Source organism: Podarcis filfolensis (assembly GCF_964270895.1).
Source record: "Podarcis filfolensis genome assembly, chromosome: 5".
Lineage (NCBI taxonomy): Eukaryota > Metazoa > Chordata > Lepidosauria > Squamata > Lacertidae > Podarcis > Podarcis filfolensis.
The window spans coordinates 43,656,029-43,681,208 of record NC_139608.1 but is presented as its reverse complement, the minus strand read 5'-3'; the positions used below and the strand labels follow the sequence as shown (position 1 = coordinate 43,681,208).

Genomic DNA, 25,180 nt, shown 5'->3' with positions numbered 1-25,180 from the left:
TAGCTTAAAAAACCAGGTATCCTGGGCATATCAGAAACCTACTGTCAACAGAGAGAACCAGTAGATCATGCTTACATAAAATCAAGAGAAAGCTCACATTAGGGCTCTGCTTCACTGAGGGAAGATCATTCAGTGGTAAACTTATTTTAAAACTCCTCCAATAATTTCTTCACATGAAAAAATGGTTAAAAAGTAATTTAGAACTATCATTTATTCACTAAAAACTTGGATGATCTTGAGATAAATAAAAATTAGGGAGGCAGTAAACTTGGTGTAATAATGAAAGACAACTTCATTCACATTTACTGGGTTAAGTATTAGATGCAAGATGAAACAGTCTTTTAACTTCATTCTAGTTTTTGTTGCTGTAAAAAAACCCACACCCCCATTTTTGATGTTGATTGTTCCTCAAAATGTCTTTCAAATCCATTTTTAATTCATGTAAGAAGTGTGCCAAGCCTTCCTGCGTGGTTTTAAGATTCTAGGTAACTGTGCAGTCCCCGAGCCAGCTGTCTTTCTGGCCCTGACCAAGAGGCAGTCGCCTACTCCTCATATGATGAACCAAACTTCTCATTGACCTAAGACTTTGGGGAATGGAGAGGGTTCCCCACTGCCAACCCTGAAGACTGTTATGAAGCACCCCTAAAAATAAATATGAAGCATGCCTAAAAATAACTTTTCTCTAGTAGCCTGCACCTTAAAAGGAAGTTTCAGTTTTGGCCAGGAGAGACTCCATTACAGAAAACCAGGTTTGCATGTTCCAAGTTGGTTGTGTTATCTCCTTTGACTGTAAATTTCTGCCACCCTCCCCTTATCCTTTGTCAATTTAAAAATAAACTACTACTGTAACTTTCATTACAACACAGCCTTCTAATTCTGAGACTACAAAACTTCAGCAGTAAGAATTAAGCAACAGGGCAGTTTTGGCAGTAGAAGTAGGAAGGGCTGTTCTACAAGCGCTTAAACCTTGACTGGAGTCAACAGGTACTGTGAGAATTAGGATTATTTGCTTTTCATGGCAATGAATGAATGTTAGGGAGGATTACCTTATGATATGCACATGAAAAACCATTAGCAGTCCCACAGAGGAGTCATATAAATGCTCTTACCACAATGCAAGGCTGTCAAGTAAGCAGTAAAAAACTACAGAAGGTCTCATTACGGACAGTCAAAGTCTATGTCTACATTCAGTAGACTATAAGGGATAGGAATTCCGTCGGAATTTTGCCAAGACATCAACAACTGCCAGGGGAGTGGCTAGCATAGGTGTCCTAAAATAGAACATTCAATCTTTACCATCCCCAGTGCTCCGACCACATAATCTTGGGGTGGCCACATGACTGGGTGATAACAGCAAAGAAAACATGAGCCCTGGATTTATAGCCAAGAAACCAGGCCATCAAACCATCAACCAAGCAAATCAACCCCCTGAATACAGAAAGAGTCCCTTTGGATATTAGAGTTAAGAAACTTACTTCCTCTGAAGAATTCAGATCTTCTAGGTCTTCCAGCATTCTTTCCACAAACTCTTCAGTCAGCAGGATCTGCAAAAGGGAGAGACAGTAGTTTTATTCTTTTACGCTCCAAGCTTCACCTAATTGCCAAGCAACAGACTCTTTCTTAGTGCACAGAGAAGAAACTGTACTGTTGTTCATACAGAAATTCACAAAGCCCTTGGAGGTCGGTTTGTTTCCTCCTCTAGTACCTACAAAATGCTGCAATTATTAGGGAATCTAGTTGTATCATCAATTCTCTCCCTGTGTCAAAAACTGAAAGCTTTGATTCAGAGAAGAAGAAAAGCTAAGAACTGTGAAGAGAGATCACATTATCTGAAAAGACAGGCAATAGGAGAAAGGAGGTGCTTTTTGTCTGAAACACCATGAGCTAGCCTTAGGCTTCAATGAACTGATAGGAGGAAGAGGAGCAAGCTACTATTAGCCTGCAAACACATTTCCTACCAAATGGGTCAAATAATCTAACCTTCAAAGAACTTCTTTGTTAAACCATGCCTGAAATACCAAGACGTAATCCAGCACTAATAGACAAAAGATATACCTGCCCTAGCTCAAATCATGTTTCTCCTGCAAGAGTCAGATAAACCAGATACACAAGGGCATTTAGGCATAGCAGCAAAAACCCTTATCTCCTACCCATGTCTTCACCCTCAAGAGTTCCTACTGCATGGCTTTTAAGGAGACTGTACAGTTAGCTATTATCAACAATATCTTTTTCACAGCATTCCTTAAATTCAGCACTGTTCCTGCAGTGGCGGCACCACATTGCACTAGAAATCGCATGCATTTGATGTGCATGATATTAAAGGTGACATCTGCAGCAAATCAACATCACAGGCTGTCATAGCTCTAGGCACCTCATTTAATTTCTTCTGGGATTTAGAAGCTTAGAAGTTGAAATTGAACAAATAGGCCCTGTTCTTTGAAAAATGTTCAACTTGAACTGAGCACCACCTTTTGAGAATATTTAAGAGCTCCTAACAACAGGACACTATGAAGAGACTGGTAGCAGACAGTAGCCATTTATTCCCCTATGGGGGGGGGCGAATTCCCTGTAGGAAAATGATAGGAAAATCTGAGATAACTATCTCTGTTGTTCTACACACATTCAAAACTCTCATCCAAGAGGATCTTTTCCTCCCAGGGAAACTTTCAGCTACAACTAACATGGTAAACAGTCCCTAGAGCAGCAAACAGACCCTAGGCTATCAAATGGTACTCACTATGAGGCTTTTGAAATGCCACAACACTTCAATAGACCTGGTGGCATTGTGCAAACAGTTCCTGCCTCACTAGCCTGCTGTAACTGGTTTCTCAAGCTAGGACATGGTTCTGCCTTTGTATGGAGACTGTTTGTAAAACATACAACACCCCCCTCTACCTTACAAGTGTGCTCCGCCTTTAGCAACCGATGCTAGGTTTTCTAGGCTCGGGCAAACAGTGGACATATCTGGACAGCAATAACTAGAAATATGCTTTGGGAAAGACCACAGCAGGGTATGAAAACAGCCCTCCTCTGCTGTTTGCACCTCAGCTAGGGATGTTCAGAGAAAGACAATCTCTGAGATTGGGAGGCTCTGTTTAGCTATCACATTATGCAGTGATACACCCATCCTCTATAAGTGTGCCACTCTCATTTTAAAGTCATCTAAGCCTGTGACCCTCACTACATCTTGCAGCACTGAATTACACTAGGCAAGAGGGAACAATGAGAATACTGTGCAAACACAGAAATGATGCTTTACGTTTATGGAGAAGACATGTTTGTATTTTGAGGCTATTTCCCCCATCATGCAGGATCAGCACTTAGGAATTTGAATCTCACTTTCATTGACCAAGAGCACTTAAAAAAACACAACTGAACTCACATTTCTTGTTTACAATGAAGGCTTGGCATATACTATGCAATGACAAAATAGGAAAGCTGAAACATTTTCTAAAAATGTAAAAAAAGAAGAAGCAGAAGTATGAGTGGCATGCCCAGCAAAACCTCTCTCTCATCCATTGGAGGGAGTCTCTACAGCAAGGCTAAAGGAAACTGGAGGTTTTGAGGAAGCAAAGGTAACTCTATAGGTCTGGTTGTTGATGCCAAGAAACAATAACAAATTCCTTAAAATTACATTTTATGAACTAATGTTAACAGGAAAAACTTGGCTGGCCAACAATAGATGTTCTCTGTAAAAAGGGTTTGTCTGCACTGGTTGTTACCCAACCCCAGATGTATCCTGGAAACATTCTCATTCTAATAGTCGATCTCATACAGCAGGGGTGGGGAACCAATGTGGCCCATGAGGCCATTTCTCCCAAACCACACCTACCTGCCGATGTCAGTAGATCAGTGGGAGGATGGGGTTTAAGTCTGGCTTGGCTGTGTATCCTGTTCCCAGCAGGATGTAATCTCTGCTCAATTGCCCATGAGTGGGAATTATATCCTGCTCAGAAGTGCTGTTTGAGGCAGCGCATGTTCTTCTCCTACAAGTACGCAGGCAACAGCAGCAATGTGGGGAAGAAAGGTCTCTCACACTCTCCCCCCTGCCACTACCACCTGCTCACAAGAGAAGTGTGCAAGTGGCTTCAAACAGTGCTTTTGAGAAGCCCCATGCTCCTGTTTCAGCAAAGAGTTGCATAAAAGCACTGTTTAAAGGAGAATGGGGATGGATATTTCAAATAGCGCTTTTGGAACTCAGTAAAAGGACGCGGGTGGCGCTGCGGGTTAAACCACAGAGCCTAGGACTTGCCAATCAGAAGGTCGGCGGTTCGAATCCCCGCGACGGGGTGAGCTCCCGTTGCTCGGTCCCTGCTCCTGCCAACCTAGCAGTTCAAAAGCACATCAAAGTGCAAGTAGATAAATAGGTACCGCTCCAGCGGGAAGGTAAACGGCATTTCCGTGCGCTGCTCTGGTTCACCAGAAGCGGCTTAGTCATGCTGGCCACATGACCCGGAAGCTGCACGCTGGCTCCTTTGGCCAATAAAGCGAGATGAGCGCCGCAACCCCAGAGTCGGCCACGACTGGGCCTAATGGTCAGGGGTCCCTTCACCTTTACCTAGCAGCAAGCATGAAGGAAGAACGATCCTCCTAAGAACTGGGCTTTCGGTGCATGTGAGGGCTCTTTGCTAAGTAGGATGAAAGGGCAAGCGAACCTGTTTGGTACAGGAATGCAAGAGTGCACCCTGCAGGGAGCTCTCTCACATGCCTGAAATTAGCATTAAAAGAATCCCCCTCCCTAAGCACTGGCTAATGTGAAGGGTGAGCAATCCTGCTTGCTCTTCCAAACAGCAGCAAGTGAGGCTTCTCTGCTTTTGCTTGCAAAATATAGCTTTATTTCTCTCACCCCAAATCAAGCGAAGGGGAGAGGAGAAACAAAGCTAGGTTTTGCCATCCTTCTCCCTTGATCCAGGTACCCCAAAGGCTATATTTTCAACACACGTTGTCTGACTTCTTCAACTATGCTAGAATCCACCGACCTGTCCCTCTGTACACGACTTCCTCGGCCTACAATGATGATATGATGACCACGGACATGACAGAAATGTGGTAGGTGGCTGAAGTGCCACAGCAAAACAGCATTTTTTGGGGTAGGGAGAGACAATGCTGCTGCAGCTTCTATGGAGGAAAAGCGTTTTGTGGGAACAAGCAGTTTGTTGTTGGAATCCTGCTAATTATTTCACTTATAAAAGTTGCCACCTTAGACCATTCTTGCTGTGACATATTCACACCATCTAAAACCTGAGGAAGTATTTTTTATGCTTCAGAATGATTATTTAAGCCACCAAATGGAATCACACAAACTAAAGTTTATTAAATTAGGTTGATGGTCTGAACATGGACCTGGACCTGGACCACTTCAAGCACCCAGTTCACTTTCTGGACACCAGTGTGTTTCTATGCAATAAAAATACAAGAAACCCACTGCACATTTGTAATCTAACTTTCACCACAAAGACACCACAAGATCCACTGTCCATAGCCAAGTCTTATTAAGAGAACTGCATCTGTTCCAACTTGTTGGACAGGGACTCACACCTTTAGGCTTTACATCAGGCATTTCTTAAACTATTAACACCCACCCAATGAAGTGAAAAAGCAGGATCATCAAGGTTATACTTGTATCCAGAAATAATCTACTACAGGAAAATCCCGTAAGGGGAAAAAATTGACAGAACACTACCTGTCATGTACAGCTCACAAGTAAACCATGTCTGCATAATGTCAAGGATCTACAGGCCATCCTGAACAATGATACTGTTTTCTCACAGGTCTTGAGTTGACTTATCCTTGCTTAAAGATAGCTACTCTCAAATTCAAGGTTCTGGTTAACATAGAAAGCCTGGAATAGTTGGGGCTCTGACTACCAGAAGGAGTGCCTCTCTTGCCCAGGGTCTGATATTTGCTGAGATCTTTTTAAGTAGCTGTACATGGACACAGACCCTACTGCAATCCTAGATGCCTGAGTGTTTTTTAGGACAAAGTTGATGCACTATTGTAAGACCTAACGTTAAGGACTCGTGCACCTGCTCATATTCCTTTGTAATGTATTGTCACCTGCCAGCAATGTCCTTCTACATAAAGGTCAGTCTCTATGCAAAAGACAAAATGTTCGCAAATCAGACACTAGAAATGGCAGCATTCAGAAACCAGTAAGAGTACATTTCAACATCCCAGAGCCCTGTTACTAACCTGAAAAATTGCATTCTCTGAAATTATTTTATAAGGAGACTCCAGCGTGAAATTGTTGAATTAGAACCAAGAAGTCCAAGTCTGTTCAGGCTTGAATACAGACAATAGTTTCCTGTTCAGTACAAATGTTAACTAACAATTGCAAAACTTAGGATAATTATATTATCACCAATTGCTGCCTTTGTGAATGTTTTCCCCCTTCTCTTCAGGTTTATAGTTGTCACAATTATATGTGCTTGTTGCTGTTCACAGCCATTTGGCCCCCTTTTCTCTCTCTCTCTCCCTTCTCTATACCCATACTGCCAACTGTGTATAATACTACATGTATCTGATGAAGTGGACTCCAGCCCATGAATACTTATGCTAATAGAACACTGATGCCATGGGACCCTTTGTTTTCAATTCTCTGCAATGTACCTACCCAATTCTGGACAGACATTGCCAAGAACAGGGCCTCCTTCCCTCCAACAGTGGGAGGGAGGGAGGGAGGCCTGCATCTTCATACTGCTAATGGACCTTCTTATATGAATAGCAGCCAGGAATTTAATGGGGCAAGAGCTTGCAAACTTGAGAGAGCTGACTGTTTCTTCTCTTGCTAAAAATGGGATGGTGCGGCAGAGTCATTCAAGCTTAGACTGTAGAATCAACCCTATGCTGGTCCCTAGAGAGGCTAAACATGGCTTAATAGTGCCTCTCAACACCTACCAGAGGGTAAGGCACTATTGCCTTGTTTTGCTTCAACAAACCTAGGGGATGATTTGCACAGTGCTATGTATGTACACAAATCTTGAGAAAGTGATAAAACTGCTAAATGCTCGCCTCTGGATAGCCTTACTAGAACAGAGCAATTGTACAATATATTAAGTCAGCTCTCTAAGTTTGTTCAAGCAACAAGTAAAGCAGTTTGTGGTGGGTGTTGGTAATAGTGTTGGAATGTTCTTGTCACAATCATCACACTTCCCCTGTAAAGCTACACTACTCAAGGGAGACTTGAGGAAATGACACAAAAGACTCAACCTATATTGTTCCACAAACCTTTAGCATATATTGGTATTCCCAACATGCCACTGAGACTTGGGGAACTTTAAAGAAAAAAATTGTCATTATTTTATTGAACAAGAAATTACTCTTCAGAGGTAATCTCAAAAACTGCATGTCAGAGACCCTTATTTTCTTATGAAATGCTTGGATAAGGATTTTTATGAAGAGAAATCCTTCCTTATCAACGTAACAGAATTTTTTGGGCATGAAACCTACATGAAACCTAAGAGTGATTCAATGCACATCAAAGACATGGACCTTTCAAAAAGGTACATCAAGCTCCCTGCTCTAAAAATAAGAACCCAAGTCAAGGCCTGTTAGGGATTAGCCTTCTGTTAAATATTAAAGAAAAGTAGCTAACAGGAGGCAAAAATGGCTGAATAGTAGGACATTCCAAGGACTGGTTTTGAGTCTGGCTGGTTACAACTTATGTTTGCTTTTTTCACCTGATGCTATGGTTTTCACCTGTTTTGCCACGTTTGTTACTTGTTTCCCTATGCTATTGCATACCACCTTGGGACCCTACATGACAAAGGGTTAAATAAATAAAATATTTGTTACAGCTGTTGCTATTATTACTATTATATAGCCAAAGCTTGGGAAGAACTTGATTAGCAAGGGTGATCAACAAAATGGCAGACTGAAGCCTTAATAGTGACTTCAATGTGCACAGTGAGCTTCTCACTTCCCATGCCAGGCCTGGTTCAAGTGCCGCCCTGCATACTTGCTTGACAAGCCAAACTCCAGGCACTTTTGAAAGCAAATTTTGAATGCGGTATGAGCAGTGGCTGCTGCAATTTCTTGTGTATTTCTTCCCAATGTTCACATATGCAGCTACGCTTAGACAACACCAAGGGCAGAATTAGTTGTTACCACTACCTAAAAGGCAGTACCCATTTCTCACAGTGGCCAGCTCCTGGGAAGATGGCAAACACAGCATAAAGGCAAGAGCCCTCCAACACTGTTGCTCCCAAGCATATTGTTGTATTCACTGGCATACTGCCTCTTAACATGGCTCATGGGCATAGCCGGGAGGGGGTAGCTGCCCGCCATCAAGTCAATAAATAAAAATACACAACTAAAAGTAGAAACTGCAGAAATATTTTTGACAGATTTTTCTGAGCAAAAGAAAGTGATTTAAAACAGTTGTTGAGACATTTTATTCCAAATCTGCCAGACAGAAGATGATGACAGGTGGATGTCCTACCTCCCCCCCCCCCCAACATAAATCCTGCCTATGCCTATGGCATGGCTGTTTCATACACCCATTATGGCTTACACCTGTTGACATGCCTATGCTCTGCAACAAATAGGAAGTTAAATTTTATTTGGAAACAGATAACACACAGCAACATCAAGAGGAGACATTTTTTACACTGCTCATACCTGTAGGCATAATCAGGCATGGCAGCAGCCTTCTTTGGTTATTAGATTTTTATCATTGTCTAAATTGTAGGAAGTGACTGTGTCAAGGAGGGGAATTTTTGTATTTGCGGAGGCTCCTTATAGGGGAAAGTATGGTTCCAAAATGTGCTGGAAGCCTCCATAGATATTAAAGGCTCCCCCACTAGACACAGTCACCTTTTACAAAGTGGAACACGACAAAAACTGATGAAGGCCAGATACTCATCCCTAACAGCCCCTGTTTCCTTACCCACATTTCTTACATCTGAAGGCAGATAGCGTTGCTATTTTTAATACTTTAATAATAGCTGGGAGGGGGTGGCAGGGGAGATCCAACCAAAATCATAGAACTGGAGTGTGTTTTAACCACTCTCTCCACACCATTCTTTCTGTGGGTCAAAACATGCAGATATTATAAAGGTATTAATTTCTGCCCAAGACAAATGACAGCCCCAGGGAGAGGCATTATCCCTTTCCTCTTACACTGTAGTTTCAATGGGGGGAGGCATGGCTGTGACTATTAAAATACTGTTTAAAAAAACAGCTGGCTACTGTTGCATCTAGTCTGGCCCTGAGCTGTAGAACTTTTCTCACCAGCAGCATAGTAACATCCAAAAGCAAAACCATGTTACAAAAGATGGCTAAACATGTTAAAGAGACTGTAAATTACAGGACTGCTTTTCAAATGAGTTTTCGCCTAGATGAAGGTGAGGTCAGGCTCAGCACACCAGTTTCTCCAACATGTGTATTTACAGCAAAATGAACATTTGTGCCAGTTTCAAAATAATGATGTTCGCCATTTTTCTTACCTTTCACATTACAGTATATTGTTAGATGTAAGCATACAAATTTAGAGTGGGCAAGCAACAACTATGCATTTGCAAATGCCTGTTAAGCAGATAAAGACACAATGGAGCCAAGAGAGGGGTGGTCCTTTAATAAAGCAAAGGCACTGGCAAATGCATGTGTGCTGCTACATAAAGAATGAAGCAGCCATTCTATTATTTCGGAAAAGGGACCGTCTTAATGCAAGTTCTGTCTTAGCTTTTTAATGCTTTGACTATTCCTAACACCATGGACTGACAGATGCTGGAAGAAAACAGGAAGAAATGGAAAATGCTGTTTTAATAGCTCCAATGCTATTAAAATTTTTGTATGTGGTTTCTATGACAGAAAGCCCATTACACAACACTGGATAGGCTATTTGTTTGACCCAGCATGGCTGTTTTAATGCTCACCTGAAGCATTCACTCTGCCCCCAGGAAGAGGTTTGCCTTAGCAATATCTTCAGAAAGAGGTGCTGATGCTTTTGGCAGCCATTATTCCAGAGGAGGTGAAACTGTTGCTGGAAGCCTTTGATCATGTACAGCATTAGTATGAGTGTTACACATCAGAGACACTGCCACAGTAACTAACATACAAACAGAAGCTTAGTGCTAACAAATGAGACTTCTTGCTTGCTTAGCATCTTTGTGGCTCAAAGTGATTTTCTCATTGAACAATACCGGAGACAGTGGAAGGTGTTAGGGAATTAAGCTAGGCTGACACAAGGAATCCTGAAGTTTCAGCTTTGTGTAACTGATTAGCAGGTATAAAAAACTTGTAGAAAAGTTTTCTTCATGGACTTTAATATGTAATGCTAAAGAACCTCAAATTTTGTGGCCAAAAAACCTTAACTTGCTATGAGATTATTATAAAATCTAAATAATATTAAGTTGCACTTCTCCCCCCAATACTATTTGGGGGAGCATATAGATTCCTAAACAATCTGGAATTGTGTGTTCCAAGTTGGTGTTAGGGAGCTCAGCAAGTTCTGAGCTTTAAAAGGTGGAGGAAAAGGTATGCAACTGCAAGAGAGTATTAAAAAAGACATTGAGGAAGAACTATGAGCTGTACTGAGGGCAGAAGGCTCACTTTGTGACTAATGGATGCTCTCTGTATGAAAAATGGATAGTACATGCATCAAGTACTAGCAATGGTAGCTTTTGGGGGGGGGTCTGAACTTTTGGAGTGGAAGCTAAATCCAAACATGACAGAAGCCTTATTTTGGTGTTCAATCACCTCACATGTAAGCAAAGTGGGGCCAACCATTGAAATCAAACCATGAAGTCAAACAAAATGGGGTCTGTAGTCATTGCAAGTCAACTTATCAGTGGCAGCTGCATGCTCCACTTCCAGCAGGGACTGGTTGCACTCATGAGATCCTGTGTAGAACCAATCCCAGAAGCGGATTTGACACCCATTTTAAAAGGCACCAAATAAAAGCCCCCTCCCAATGCAGCTGTGTCTTTTTACCTGCCTCACACCTGACATGTGACGTCAAGTGTGGGGTAAGTGGACATGGATTGGGGGAAATTGCCTCCAGAGGTGTCTCACCACTGCTGTAATCCATTGGACGTGTGGCTGTCTTTCAACAATGTTCACTGAGGCAGAGTGTGTGCCTATTAACTGATAGTGACTGCCAGGGATTTTATTATTTCAGAGTTAAAACATCTAGACTGGATTTCAGTTTGCTTCCAGGGTTTTGTTTGTTTGTTTTTACCAGAGAAGTGAGTAGTTTGCTTCCAAGTTAAATGCAAAATACTGGGTTATGTTTTATTTTCCTTTTAAAGCCTTAAACAGGCTAAGGCCAGGGTATCTAAGAGCAGCCCTGCTGGATGAGACAAGGGGATGAGCTGATTTTTCTTGCTCAATTTAATTCACCTTCACCTTGGCAAAATTAGTACTTAAAGTGGAGCTAATCAATTCTTTGTAAACACACCTTGTTCCTGGAGAAGTATGACCTTAGGGTTTTTGGCAGCTGATTTTCTGTAAGGTAGTAGTAATAGAAGGAAAAGGTGCTTTGGAAACATGAGTGCCATATTTCCAAAGAAGGCATACAAAACACTGGTTGACCTCTGTGTCAAGATTCAGAGAGCACAGCTGGATTACTGACTGCTAAAAGGTTTAAAGATCTTTCTATAAGGATGTACATTGTATTTAATTTATAGCTGAACATTTACATTTCATCATGTTCAGAATCAAGAGAAGTCCAACCTGGATCTTCCTTAGTTCAGTCACATGCTCACCTTTATATCCACATGCTCACCTTTACATCCATCCTTGCTATCACGATTTCCTGGTAGTTTTTACATTAGGAAACATAATATAATCCTCTACATGTCTAAAGGTAAAGGTACCCCTGCCCATACGGGCCAGTCGTGACTCTAGGGTTGCGTACTCATCTCGCTCAAGAGGCCGAGAGCCGGCGCCGTCCGAAGACACTTCCGGGTCACGTGGCCAGCGTGACGAAGCTGCAACTGGCGAGCCAGCACCAGTGCCGCACACAGAAACGCCGTTTACCTTCCCGCTATAAAGCGGTACCTATTTATCTACTTGCACTTAGGGGTGCTTTCGAACTGCTAGGTGGGCAGGAGCTGGGACCGAACGACGGGAGCTCACCCCGCCGCGGGGATTCGAACCGCCGACCTTACGATCAGCAAGTCCTAGGCACTGAGGGTTTACCCACAGTGCCACCCGCGTCCCTAAATTTAATGATCCTTCCACAGGTTCACCTACGGAAACCTTGTTACGACTTTTACTTCCTCTAGATAGTCAAGTTCGACCGTCTTCTCGGCGCTCCGCCAGGGCCGTGGCCGACCCCGGCGGGGCCGATCCGAGGATCTCACTAAACCATCCAATCAGTAGTAGCGACGGGCGGTGTGTACATGTCTACTCAGGAGTAAATCCCATTATGTTCTGTGGAGCTTATTCCCAAGTAAACAGGCAAAGGCTTATAGTCTGAATCTTACTACATTCTCTTTTGTTATCGTTATCCAAAACATGCTTTCCATTTAGAGCCAAATACCTTTATGCTTCTAATGAGGAGTCAAAAGCACTCATTTAGAGGTCACATTTTTTACACTTTCATGCATCTCCCACTTCCTTGCTAGACAAAAATGAAACACAGTAAAAGGGCTGGGTACGAGTAGTCACTGTTAGGTACAGAATCGAAGTATTTGAAGTAAATGTGGTTGGGTGTCCAGAGCACACCCAGCCCCAACGAGGGTAAGCAATTGGTAGTTTAGTTCTTTGTTGGCAAAACACTCAACTACATCAGCTCCTAAGGTGCAAGGGATATACACAGCACTCCTACTAATTAGCTAGCTAGGCACCTACTTCTTCAGACTTGTACTGTGGCCCAGACAGTTGGAGCAACCATGCCCCTTCCAGCTCACTTAAGCCCCCTCACACAAGCAACTGGCAACTTCACCTGCACAGCAGCTCCAGCTGCTCCTGTCGCTTTAAGCCCCTCCTTGTCCTTGGAGACAGTGGGGGAGGGACAGAGGAGCCCCCCCGCCGCTGCTTGCCCACCCGCCCGGACTCTTCCTCCAACCCCAGCTCCTGCCTCACAGGTGTCACAGAACTCCCCAAATCACTGGCCTCTTTCTCTGCCCCATCCTCCTACCCCCGTGCCTTCTCTGCCCACCCCTTGGAACTCCTGCTTGTCCCTGACATTGGGGAATTCTTTATCTGATTATACAAAACCTCTGCTGAGGACAAATGTGCTCTTTTATCCCCCCAAACATGGGTTGTGCCAAGCTGCTATTTCATTTCGAAAACTAAGAATATTCTACAACTACAGGTTCACCTACTAACCTGCTTGCTCTAGGCCCTAACTACTCATTCTAGCTTTCCTATATCTGTCAGTTATGTCTAATTATAGGGCAGGTAGCAGCAAGAAGGACGGCCAGAGGTGCATGAAACTGGGTAAGGTTATTTCCAAAAATGCCACACCCACAACCAGTAAATGTAGATCATTCTTTGTCTGTTCTGAAAAGGGTCTGTACTTTCAGTCTGTGCTTTCTTAACAGCCGGAGCACTAACTGAGAAGCTATACAGGGCTCTTCAATACATTCCCACATGGACAAATCCTAAAAAGCCATTATCGGGAGCAAATATTCAGAGGCCACAGGCAATAGTACAAGAACCAGAACAATGGACTAGATCCTTTGAGTGTCTATCCTAAATCATTAGTGTGCTGGGAAAGCGAATCCATTTCTCAGAAAACAAGCTGACAGGGACTTCCTACAGCTCTTCAACATGTTCTAAAAGTGTATCAGGCTCATATGCCTTAAGAAAATTAAAAAAAAAAAAGTTCATACCCAGCCCAATTGTGACACCTACAGGAGCAAAGAACTGAAGGGTTCTTAGGAAAGAAATGCATCTTGAAAAATGTGAGGGGGCTGAAATGGCCACACATCTAAACTTCCTGTCTTTTTCTTAACTAGTTGTAGATTATATACACAAAGCTACAGCCTTTGAAAGTATTTCAAGACGAGAAAGAGTCCTAACCTAACTGTATCTTGTGAGATACAGAAGCCATGCAGAGTTCCATCCTTCATAGGCATGGATTTCACTCAGTTGTTTCAAATAGTTCCTCTATTTCCTGCCCCCACTAGCTCATCCTAGAGGATGTACGCAGTTATGATGGCAGGATTTTAGGAAGGGTGAAACATACCCGGTGTACAAAGGGGCCGGAAGGAGTGCTGTCATTTCTAGGAATTCACGTTGTGGATATCTTAAGAAAAAAACACTTAAATCAAAAGTGTGTTACAGTTTCATCTTAAGGGAAGAGGAATTCTATGCCTCTCTGCTCAAAAACCAGGCCTCTTCACAACAGCGCCCTAGGCGAAGATCATTTTGCAAGGTTCCCATTTCTGCAGTTTTGATTTTCCTTTTGAGTTTTTCAAGGGTTCAAGTATTGTAACCTTATCTTCTAGGCTGCATTGTGCTGTTCAAAAACAGTAACTACAAGAGGTAGCTGCATTGCAGTGGTAAGAGAGGGAATTAGAGGATGCAGAGTTTGTAAAATGTTCTGGGATTCTGGGAGAGCAAATTGCTGCTTACACAGAAGAGAGTATTAGAGACTGCCATTACTTTTTGGCTTTAAATTCTCTTTCCTAAACACTTCAAAAGAAACTGCAGCAGAATGCAAAGGCTTCCTTGGCCTAAAAATAATATAGCAAAATGAAGTGAAGAAATGTTCTTTTGGGAAGAAGGAAGGAGTGACTGCAGCAAGATGGAAAGAGGATGAGAGGGCTCTTACTTGTAACCAAGGCCCATGTGCTGCATATGGATGCTCCTCTGTAGCAAAGGCCCCTTCAACTCCTGTTGACACAAAAGTGATTGCTGTATCTCCCGTAATACTTTTGTATGTAAAGTGCCGTCCATGTAATAGTCTGCCCCTGGAAGAGTAAATATAAACACTCATAAATGTGATTTCTAAATCCACAGTATCTTCTCCATCTGACACACTGCTATATCATAAGCACTAAACTACTCAAGTCTCACAGCATGTAAGCACATTACTCTAAATTCACAGATAATAAAAAAGTAAGGCATAAGTGGGTGAACATAACATGACCACAGTAACCTATGATTAAGGCCCTTGCTGACTATTTTGGCCCTGGGTAAAAAAGAAGACGACGACTTAGATTTGACCTGTGTTTCAGTTTCAATACTGATGAGCATAGTGCAGCCTCATGGGTTCACACCACAGGGAATTAGCTCCTACACTACTGAGTGTGTTATAAGGGAGCTCAAGTGAAAGCAATTCCATACCAAAACTCCACTTTCCATAACCACACTCAATCGTACTCTTCCTCACTAACTGCAATACACAATCTTTCATAAATCAATCAAATCAGCTGACAATTACTTAGGATTCTATCAATACAGGGCTGTATATTGGACTAAATTATGATAAAAGCAGTGCCTTGTGTACCAGTGCATGATTATTAGCATGTACATTCACAAGTGAATGTCATGTGGACAAAATGCCTTGTTAAATGGTGACAGTGTGCTTGAAGTGACAGGAGCAAGAGGGTGGTAGTTCACATCATTATAGAGTTGGAATCGACACCGAGGATCATCTCGTCCAATGCCCTGCAATGCAAGAATATGCAGCCATCCCATACGGGGTTCGAACCTGCAACCTTGCTGTTATCAGCACCACACTCTAACCAACTGAGCGAACTACTGACTACTCACCTTAAACAAAGTGGAATCAATGCTCCTGATTCCTGGTTGAATTTCAGGTGCACACTCTCAAGCTGTCTTGTGCGAATCAACTCATGAGGAATAATTGTTGCCGAGCTTTCACTTTCTAGGCTGTCCTTCCGACTCCTAAGAGAAAGAAAAACATAGGTGTGAATTTAGAGCCCAAGACCAATACCCTGCTTTACATCACTTTGTAAAGAAGATTTTTATTAATGGCAAAGGCAGACAGCTGTGCCCTGGAAAATGGACAACACACTTTTCCAACAGAGAGGAGCATGGCTGTATGCAACCATCCTCAACAAAAGTACACTATGTTCTACCCTCCAACTTAATATTCCAGCGTATCACATGCAATTTTGATCCAGTAATTCTGGCTCCCAGGCAGCTTGTTCTCCAGCTCTTTTAATAACAACAACAACAACAACAACAACAACAACAACAACAACAACAATTGTTATTGTTATTATTTTATATTTATACCCCCACCCTTCCTGGTTCAGAAAACCGGGCTAAGGGCGGCTAACAACAAATTTAAAACACTTAATTGGTGCAACAAAAAACAACATAAAACACAGTATAAAACAATAAATTCAGAATTCAAAAATCAATTTAGGGGGGAAATGCATCCAAAAATCCATCTTCATGTGCTCCAAAGTGGTTATAGTAAGCATGGGGGGGGGCAGTAGGGTGCTAGGTCCATCACTATTGCCTTCAAACCTATGAAAGCATACCAATACACACAGGAAGCCACTACAGATACAAAAGCCTTCCCACTGCAGACAGACATTCTCCTTTCCCAAGGCAGAAGGCAAAAAATAGAGAGATGCAGGGTGAGGGATGAAACAAACACACTTTTTCCTGCCACCTCATCTCACAAGTTTCAGGACTTTGAGGCACCTAAAAATGGCTACACTCTCATTTTAGTATGGTCTACATTTTTTAAAGGTGTCACTCCTCCTTTCTAGTATCCAGGCTACGCTTAGGTCTTGTGATTCTTTCGACTGGATTTGTAACTCACTGGGAAAACTGGCCAGAAGTGTCGAGGAAGGGTTGACAAAAAATTTCAAATCCAAGCTTTTCCAAAAAATCATGAAGACGTTTGTCAGGGTTGTATAACCTGAAGGTAGTAGCTATGGGTTGGGAATAAGGAATCATAGAATTGAAGAGTTGGAAGGGACCCTGAGCATCATCTAGTCCAACACCCTGCAATGCAGGAATATGCAGCTGTCCCTTATGGGGACTGAACCTGCAACCTTGGGGCTATAAGCACCACTGAGCTATATGCATTGCATGTGAACAACCGACTGAGAAGTGACCTGATGTCATTTCCCTGCTGGAGGAATCCTATTTGAGATATCACTTAGAGATGGTAGCACACCATGAAAATACTGGGATCCTGCTAGAGCCAAGCTCCTGCAGTATCCATATTAATATTTGTATGCCTACATAAATTTGTTAAGTCATCCAACCTCTCACATAGCCAAGATGTATATAGCAAGCATGTCCCGCTGAGTAAAATAGGATGATTCACAAGTAAATATTCATGATATTGCCTTTTCACAGTTAAAGACCCACAGGCATATTTTCCAGAGGATTTTTCACTGCACAGCCTAGCCAGATCCTATCACGGACGGCCTATTTTTACAGGCATCTTATAGGGCACTGTGAATATCCTCTTCAATGTAGAAACGACGTTACTGCCAATTTTATTATCATAGTGAGCTAGAATCAGTGTGAGAAGATACTGATGCCTCTAGACATCATCTGTGATGATGGAGTCACTAAAGGAAGAATGACCATGTCTGTTAACACTTTTAAAGAGATCAGGTCAGTTCTTACAGTGCTGCTTGATTTACATATGGGAATTAGTGAAGGTGTGTATCAGGAGCACAGTCTGAAGGCAGTCTGAGGTCCAAACACAAGGTCAGAATGAGAAGCAAGATCTGAAGGCAGTCTCAAGTCCAAACATCAGGGTGGCAGCGAGAGGTCCTAGCGAACAGTTTGGTAATCAGGGGATATTTAAGTCTAGGAGCTGGTGCACCCATTGTTCCAGGACTCTGTCTAGAACTGAAGGCTTTTAAGCCTCAAGTCTTCAGAGCCCTGACTTGTGAAGAGTGGCTTATTCTCAAATATCTCTTTGCTCAAGTGGATACTTTATTCCTCAGGCAAGTACCTGCAGCTGGAGATTGACCAATTCTGCACCATTAGCTACCTGCACTCCTGAGCACTAGGTGGCCACTTGGCATCTGTCTCTAAGACAAAGATGGGGTTACCTGTCCCGAGGGCACAGAATCCACAGATCTCCTTCAAGAGCCATTGCCAAAGACTGCACCATTGTGATTTTAGCTTCAGGAACTCCATGTGAGCCCTCAAAAAGGATTCCTCCAGGAGGAACATGACGTTGGATCACTTCTCAGTTAGCTGGTTGTTCACATGCAATAAATATCCATAGCTACTGCCTTCAGGTTATACAACCCTGACAAACTTGGTCATGATTCTTTGCAAAAGTTTGGATTTGGAAAACTTTGTCAACCCTTCCTCAACACTTCCTGCCAGTTTCCCCAGTGAGGCACAAATCCAGTTGAAAGAATCACACCTAAGCCGTTAAAAGTTTTATTAATGCCAACCTCTCTATAAAATAGGGATGCGGGTGGCGCTGTGCGTTAAACCACAGAGCCTAGGACTTGCTGATCAGAAGGTTGATGGTTCGAATCCCCGCAACGGGGTGAGCTCCCGTTGCTCGGTCCCTGCTCCTGCCAACCTAGCAGTTTGAAAGCACGTCAAAGTGCAAGTAGATAAATAGGTACCGCTCCGGCGGGAAGGTAAACAGCATTTCCGTGTGCTGCTCTGGTTCGCCAGAAGCGGCTTAGTCATGCTGGCCACATGACCCAGAAGCTGTACGCCGGCTCCCTCGGCCAATAAAGCGAGATGAGCGCCACAACCCCAGAGTCGGTCACGACTGGACCTAATGGTCAGGGGTCCCTTTACCCTTTACCTCTATTAGATACTAGCCATTCTTTAATAGACGGAAGGCATAAAGAAAGGATGGGGAAGCTACGGTTCTCTGGATACTGCTGGACTCTAGCTCCTAACATTCCTGGTTATTGGCCATCCTGGTTGGGGCCGATAGGAGAGCCCAACAACATTTGAAGGGCCACTGGTTTCTACCCTGATTTAGATTACTATAATCTAAGGGTGAAAAAAGGGAATAAATCTCTTCATGCAAATAGTGAAGAAAGATGTGAACAAAACCCTTTGTGATTTCATCTAAGGCAAGCATGGGGAATACTTTTCAACAAAGGGCCACAGATTCCCGTGGGCAACTTTCCAGGGTGTTCATGCCAGTCATGCATACAGCCAGATCCAAAAGCAAGTAGAACAATGGATGTGACTCTTACCTTTCTTATAATAGGGTATATCCCAATTATGTACAACTCAGAGATTTCTACACAACTCCACTCTGACAACCAATAGAAATGGCAGGGACACATTCCTCCGAGGCAAAAGCACTTGATCAGGGTACAGAGCAGGGCTAGTGAGAAATATGGATGGGGAGAGAGGCCAGAGATTCCCCACCCAATTTAACGAACCCTGGCAAGAACTGCAGAGGAGGATGTCTTCCATGACTCACTGATTTATTCCAGCCCACCATTTCAGAACTGTTGCCATGTGGGTCATAGAACATTCAGGTTGATACAGCTGGAACCTCTGGAGAAAATATATTTCACTCCCCGCCAAATGCTTTCAAACTAGATAGGATACAGAACCGCACTGATGTATAGCTGGGCCTTTGTTTTTTAAAAACCCAACCATAGCATGGAGCAGACTCTTGAATAATGAGTTTGGCAGTTTATCATTTTGTTCTAAAATAACTGAACAGCCAATTGACCACTAAGTTAAGCTTTCTTGATCTCCAATGTACATTTAGCAAAATTATCCTGCTACCCACACATTCTATTTATCTGACACTAACTCCTAAAAGCAGCATATAGTCACCAGAAGAATATTAAATTTTGGCTGTGAGTCGTGGAAGACTTGCTCCCTGCCTTACTAACCTGTTCCACCTGGAGGGCAGAGCCCTGACTGACTCCAGCTACAAAAGCTGGGGCTGCTGAATAGACTCTTGGGTTGGGATATTGTTTAAGAGGGATTGTTGGGGTTTTTTTGTGCTGTTATATTCTTTTTTGTATGTTTATGTTTACATTTTATTTATTTACATCTTATTCATGCAGAAATTGTTCAATAATGGTTGTGTACTTTTGATATGCTTTAGTCATTGTTTTTGACTACTTTTGATATGTTTGTAATTATATAAATCTTTTCAAGTGTAAGCCGTCTTGAACATGGTTTTAACTATGGAAAGACGGCATACAAATTACCATATTTTTTCATGTATAAGACTAGGGTTTTTTTAACCAGAAAATTAGGTTTAAAATTGGGGCTTGTCTTATAGACAGGTAGTGCTAAAGAGTGTTTTCTTAATTTGGAGTCTCTCAAAATAGGGGGCGTCCTATACATGGAAAAATACGGTAAATGGTGATGGAGAAATTTTTCATCCCTAAGTTGCAAGCTAAGAAAACAGTTGCAAACCTTATGGACACTGGAATCAAACTGTCTTTACTCTCTAGTTGTAATAAAAAATGAGATTAAGTATTCATCGTAATGCTAAAAAAAGGGTAGAATTCATGCTTATACTCTGATGCTCCAACTGTGACAATACATTTGGCTCTAGTGTTAAAGCAGTAATAATGGTAGCTGTGTGTTTCTCCAGACAGCAATTTACAAGTAAATTTACAAGTTTTGGGGGTTAGGCTCACATATTGTTTTTGTATGAGGTCCACTGCTGAGAGAACCCTAAACCACAGGAGTTCTAGGGCATAATGAAAATAACTGTATCCACTTAGATTTACTTAGCTGTGCTTCTGTTTACAAAAACCCCAGATAGAACTGTTCTTACTGTAGATTGTGCTCTAGTGTTAACTTGCCCGCATGAATTGTGCTTCAGTGCCAACTTCTCCATCGCCAAGCCCTAATCACAAGATCAGGTTCATTCATCTTACTGAGACAGCGGCTGCTATCGACCAGAGCACCAAACTACACATAAAACAACAATGACCAGAATGCAAATGCCATGTTGTCCAAATGCAGTGTTATGCATCCAGAACCGCTGTAGCTGGGTCCACAGAACGTCATAGATCAACAGAATATTCCGTACTATTGTATAAAGGTGTCTCTGCAGCTTCAGAAGCCCGTATCTTTTTCTGGCAAGAGTGTAGCTGCACCACTATCAACAGCATATGTTGTGTATCTGATCACAGGTTACATTATAGTTACATATTCCAGCGTTCATTCTGGACTGCTTCAGAATAGGCTCTTAGCATAACAAGGGATATTTATGTACCATATTTTTTGCTCTATAAGATGCACTTTTCCCCTTCTAAAAAGTAAGGGGAAATGTGTGTGTCTTATGCAGCGAATGCAGGCGGGAGGCTCTGCTCAGCGCTCCCTTTAAAGAGCCGCACGCACACTCTGCGCGCTCTTTAAAGGGAGCGCGGCTCTTGGGGGAGCCTTAGCCACGCGCAGCCTCTCCTGGGCAGGGGATGAAGGCGCGCGGCTAAAGAAGAAGCCAGGACAGCGAGCGGGATGCATCCCGCTGGCTGTCTTTGCGTAAGCAATAGCCGCGTGCAACCTCTCCCGGCCGGAGAGGCTGTGTGTGGCTAAAGAAAAAGCCAGGACAGTGAGCGGGAATCATCCAGCTGGCTGTCTTGGCTTAAGCCAGAGAGGCTGCATGCAGCTAAAGAAGCCAGGACAGCCAGCAGGATCCCGCTGCCTGTTCTAGCTTCTGGCTTAGCCACGGTATGAAGTCTCCGCAGGGGAGCGGGGAGCCTTCATCCCGCTGCCCTGCGGAGGCTTCGCGCAGCTATCCCTGGCTTTTGCGGGAGGTGGGGGAAGGGACAGAGCGCGCGGCTCTTCTGGGAGGAAAGCCAGTAGGCTTGCTTTTGCTGAAGTCAGGAGGGCAAGAGGGATCGGTGCGCACCGATCCCGCTTGCTCTCCTGGCTTCAGGGGTAGCCCCGCAAAGCCTCCTGAGCGAAGATGGAGGAGCGCTCCCTCTTAGCTCAGGATGCTTTGCGTTCCTTTCTTATTTCTTGTTTTCCTCCCCTAAAAACTAGGTGCGTCCAATCGTCTGGTACGTCTAATAGAGAGAAAAATACGGTACTTTTCTTTCTCAGAAAAATGAACAGAACAGATTTAAAAGTCCATGAACCCTTCACATGCCTTTTGCTGCTGCAATTTCCTCCTTAAAGCTCTGCCTGCTCCAGTATTCCAGAAGTCTGTTCCCCTAACCTGAACTGTGCCTCATTTCCTGGCTTGACCACATCCTGATGAGCTTCTTCTCAAAACAAGACAATATATTAAGTCCCTGGAATAAGCTCCCCGTAACCCATATGTGATTCAGATTTGATGGTTCTAAGTCTTGAACCAAGAGATTTTCTTTACAGAGTGACTCCAGAAGCGTAGAATTCCCCATATAATTTGTCTCCTAAGTGAAGGCCCTTCTCTTTGCCTTGCCAACCTTTGAATGGGAGGGTGCTGGAAGGGCCACCCACACATTAGATGTTCAATAACCTACACACTAAGCTGAAAACCAAGTATGCAGGAGATTTTCACATTCTTCAAGCATGAATGAAAATCCATGCATGGCCTTTGGAAAAGAAGGCAACCTAGATAGTGGGGGGGGGGGGGATCAGTGTGGGAGGGGAGGAACACAATAATTCATTACTGCACTCTCTTTTATCTAAAAATTATAGCTTTTAAAATGACAATTTAGCATGCTTTTTTGTTTCAATTACTTGTATTTTTGTGACCACCCATCTTGGACTCTCCCTGCTCCTTCTGAAAAGTGTTAGTAAAAGGTGGCACAAGTTTTCTTTTTTGCAGTAACTAGCACGTAAAAATATTGTAAACATCTCTACCAGACTGAATGCTTCACCCAACCAACACAAATAATTCATGATCCTCGGTTTGCATCCAGAAAGAAATGAAACAAAAAACTGACAAAAGCCAAGGCTGCTGTGTTAGGAGAGGGAGAGCATTTGAATGAGAGCAGTGTGCCGGAAATGCCCCAGTTTGAAGACTGCATATCTAGCATTTTATGGAACTGGAGGGGAATCTGAGATTAAAGCTCATTCCCTAGTGATTGAAGGATTGTGGGAGGTGTAAGTGTGGGCAGTTGTCAGATTAATTCTTTAGATGATTAAATTCTTTTTGTTTCTTTAAAGCTGTTTGTAGTCATGTTTGAAGTCTCTTCATTCTGAGCGAGTGTAATGCTGCAGTTACCAAGGTGACTTTTGCTGACTTTCAACTATTTCTTCCCCCATCTTCTGTTCTTACCAACAGCCTGAATTGGTTTTTAAATCTTGTGAACTGAGATGAACAACAGTGCTGTTAGCCGCAGTGCTGTTAGCTGCAGCCACATTAGACTTTGGCACTGGGCTTGTGCAGCAGTTGGCCAAACTGGTAACTTGCAGCAAAACCACATACTGCAGCATCTCCTTATCTTTTTACTATATGCAAAATGACTGAAGAAAAAACCTGGTTAAAACATGCCATGACCACATGCACAAACCTGCAACAACCGTTGGTCCTCTTGCCACATTAGAAATGGATGGCTGAAATCAGCATCCCTTTATGCCAATTAGTAAAAATCTTTAGGCCCCTGGAGATATTCCAACATTTACTTGCTACACAAAGTTTAACCATTCTATTCTTGGTTTAAAATAAAAAAGTCACATGCACAAAACTACCGCAGACACAGAACTCCTTGCCAAACTCTTGCTTTGCAGCAATCTATATTTTGCAATTTTATCCAAACCAGGCAAATTCTGGTTTGCAAAAGCCAGAGATTGCAAGCAAAGCAGAGTTCACAGGTAGCTGAAGAAGGAATCTAACCACACAAATTCAAGGCTCAATAATATAATGCTGAACCACATTTTGATGCCACATTTGAACTGACACTATGTCCATTTTATATGCTAGGATAGTACAATTCAGCAAACAGGAAAATGATAATTGGATGTTAGTAGAGTTTAACTCTAGTGCAACAACCTTGGCACTGTGAAAGTCAGTCTCCTCCGCTTCACAAGTGAACTGGAAAAAAGACAGCATTTGAGCACTATTAAGCTGAGTAAGACATTTATACTTCAGTTTTGCCATATTCATAGTTGAGAAAGCCTTACTGCCTAGAATATTGCTTTGGTTAACCCATTATTTAAACTGCTTTTAGATTCTCATACCACACAACTGTCAGCATCGCCCTTGAGCCAGTGTCACCAACTGGACTCATCCACTTCAGCCCCGACTGGGCTAGGCGAGCTGGGTAGCACTTCCAGAGACCACCTTCCACACAGGAACAGGTCAAAGTGCTGTGGACTCACAGCTTAGAGTTGTGAGCACCCGATTCACTCCAACAAGAAGACAGTCGTCGCACAGCAGAGTATAGCAGAGTATAAACGACTTGGAGAGCAGCTCTGTAGAATAACTTCTTTATTCTATCTACAACTATTATACAACTATATACAGAGCTAAATGAGGTCTAAGCATAAATGAATGCTAAACTGCACTGAGTGTCTACAGCTGCTCTTAGCAGCAACCTTATCTCTACACACAATCTATTACACTCAGTCTCTCTCTCTCCGACACACTGACTGACTGACTCTTTGATGTGGTGCTGGAGCAGAATAAGTAGAGAGCAGAACACGCCTCCTTCTCTCTGGAGAATCACCAGACTCATCAGGAGATTCTTGGATATGGGAGGGGTGAAATCTCCTCAACAACTTCCCTGTGTTTCACCTGAACAAATGGTGCACTCACACTAATTCCATGTTGTATCAGACTACAAATGGTCTTTAGAACATGCTCACTGAGAAAAGGTGTTTAACAGATACATGAAAAATAATTTGAGTTGCATTCAACTAAGTCCTACTCAAGAGTAGAACTGGCACCAACCCTTTTATTTCTAATCCCATTTTGAGGTATTGAGACCATGGGTTTGATCTGCATCTCCTAGATTTCTAGTGGGATGCAGAGGCAGCTTTAAATATGTTAAGGTTTCTGGTGCAGGATTTATTGTACTGAGAACAATTAAGAAGTCTGGCTGATCTTTGCTACTCTGAGCCAGGGCATTTCATACCAGCCCATTATGCTGAAAGCGTGCTTAAGACTGTTGCCAGTTCTGACAGTTGTGTCCCGTGCTAGCCTTTCTTCTGACATCCATCACAAAGTATGCACCAGAAAGAATAAAATACAGCTTCAGCATACACAACCATTCTAATACTCCAATTTTACTACATATACCAGTTCTCTCTTATCCATTATTTTGGGCATTTTATTTGGCCAAGAGGCAGAGAACTAACCTTTTCCATGATGGTGTATATTATGATAACTGGAAGCAAGAGAGCTTTTCATTCTTCAAATCCTGACTGTCTGAGGTGCTCCCACGGT

The 25,180-nt window shown here is 42.8% G+C and overlaps 1 protein-coding gene across 2 annotated transcripts in view; it reads right to left on the bottom strand.

The window, feature by feature from the left end:
- Positions 1-25,180, bottom strand: part of SUFU (SUFU negative regulator of hedgehog signaling) — a 71,593-nt gene that overhangs the window by 8,545 nt on the left and 37,868 nt on the right. For both annotated transcript variants that reach the window (XM_083616450.1, XM_083616451.1), the window contains exons 9-11: positions 15,670-15,804; positions 14,726-14,864; positions 1,476-1,544 (exon numbers count right to left, since the gene is read on the bottom strand). In XM_083616450.1, the coding sequence (XP_083472576.1) occupies positions 1,476-1,544; positions 14,726-14,864; positions 15,670-15,804 (343 nt within the window). The remainder of the gene's footprint in view (positions 1-1,475; positions 1,545-14,725; positions 14,865-15,669; positions 15,805-25,180) is intronic.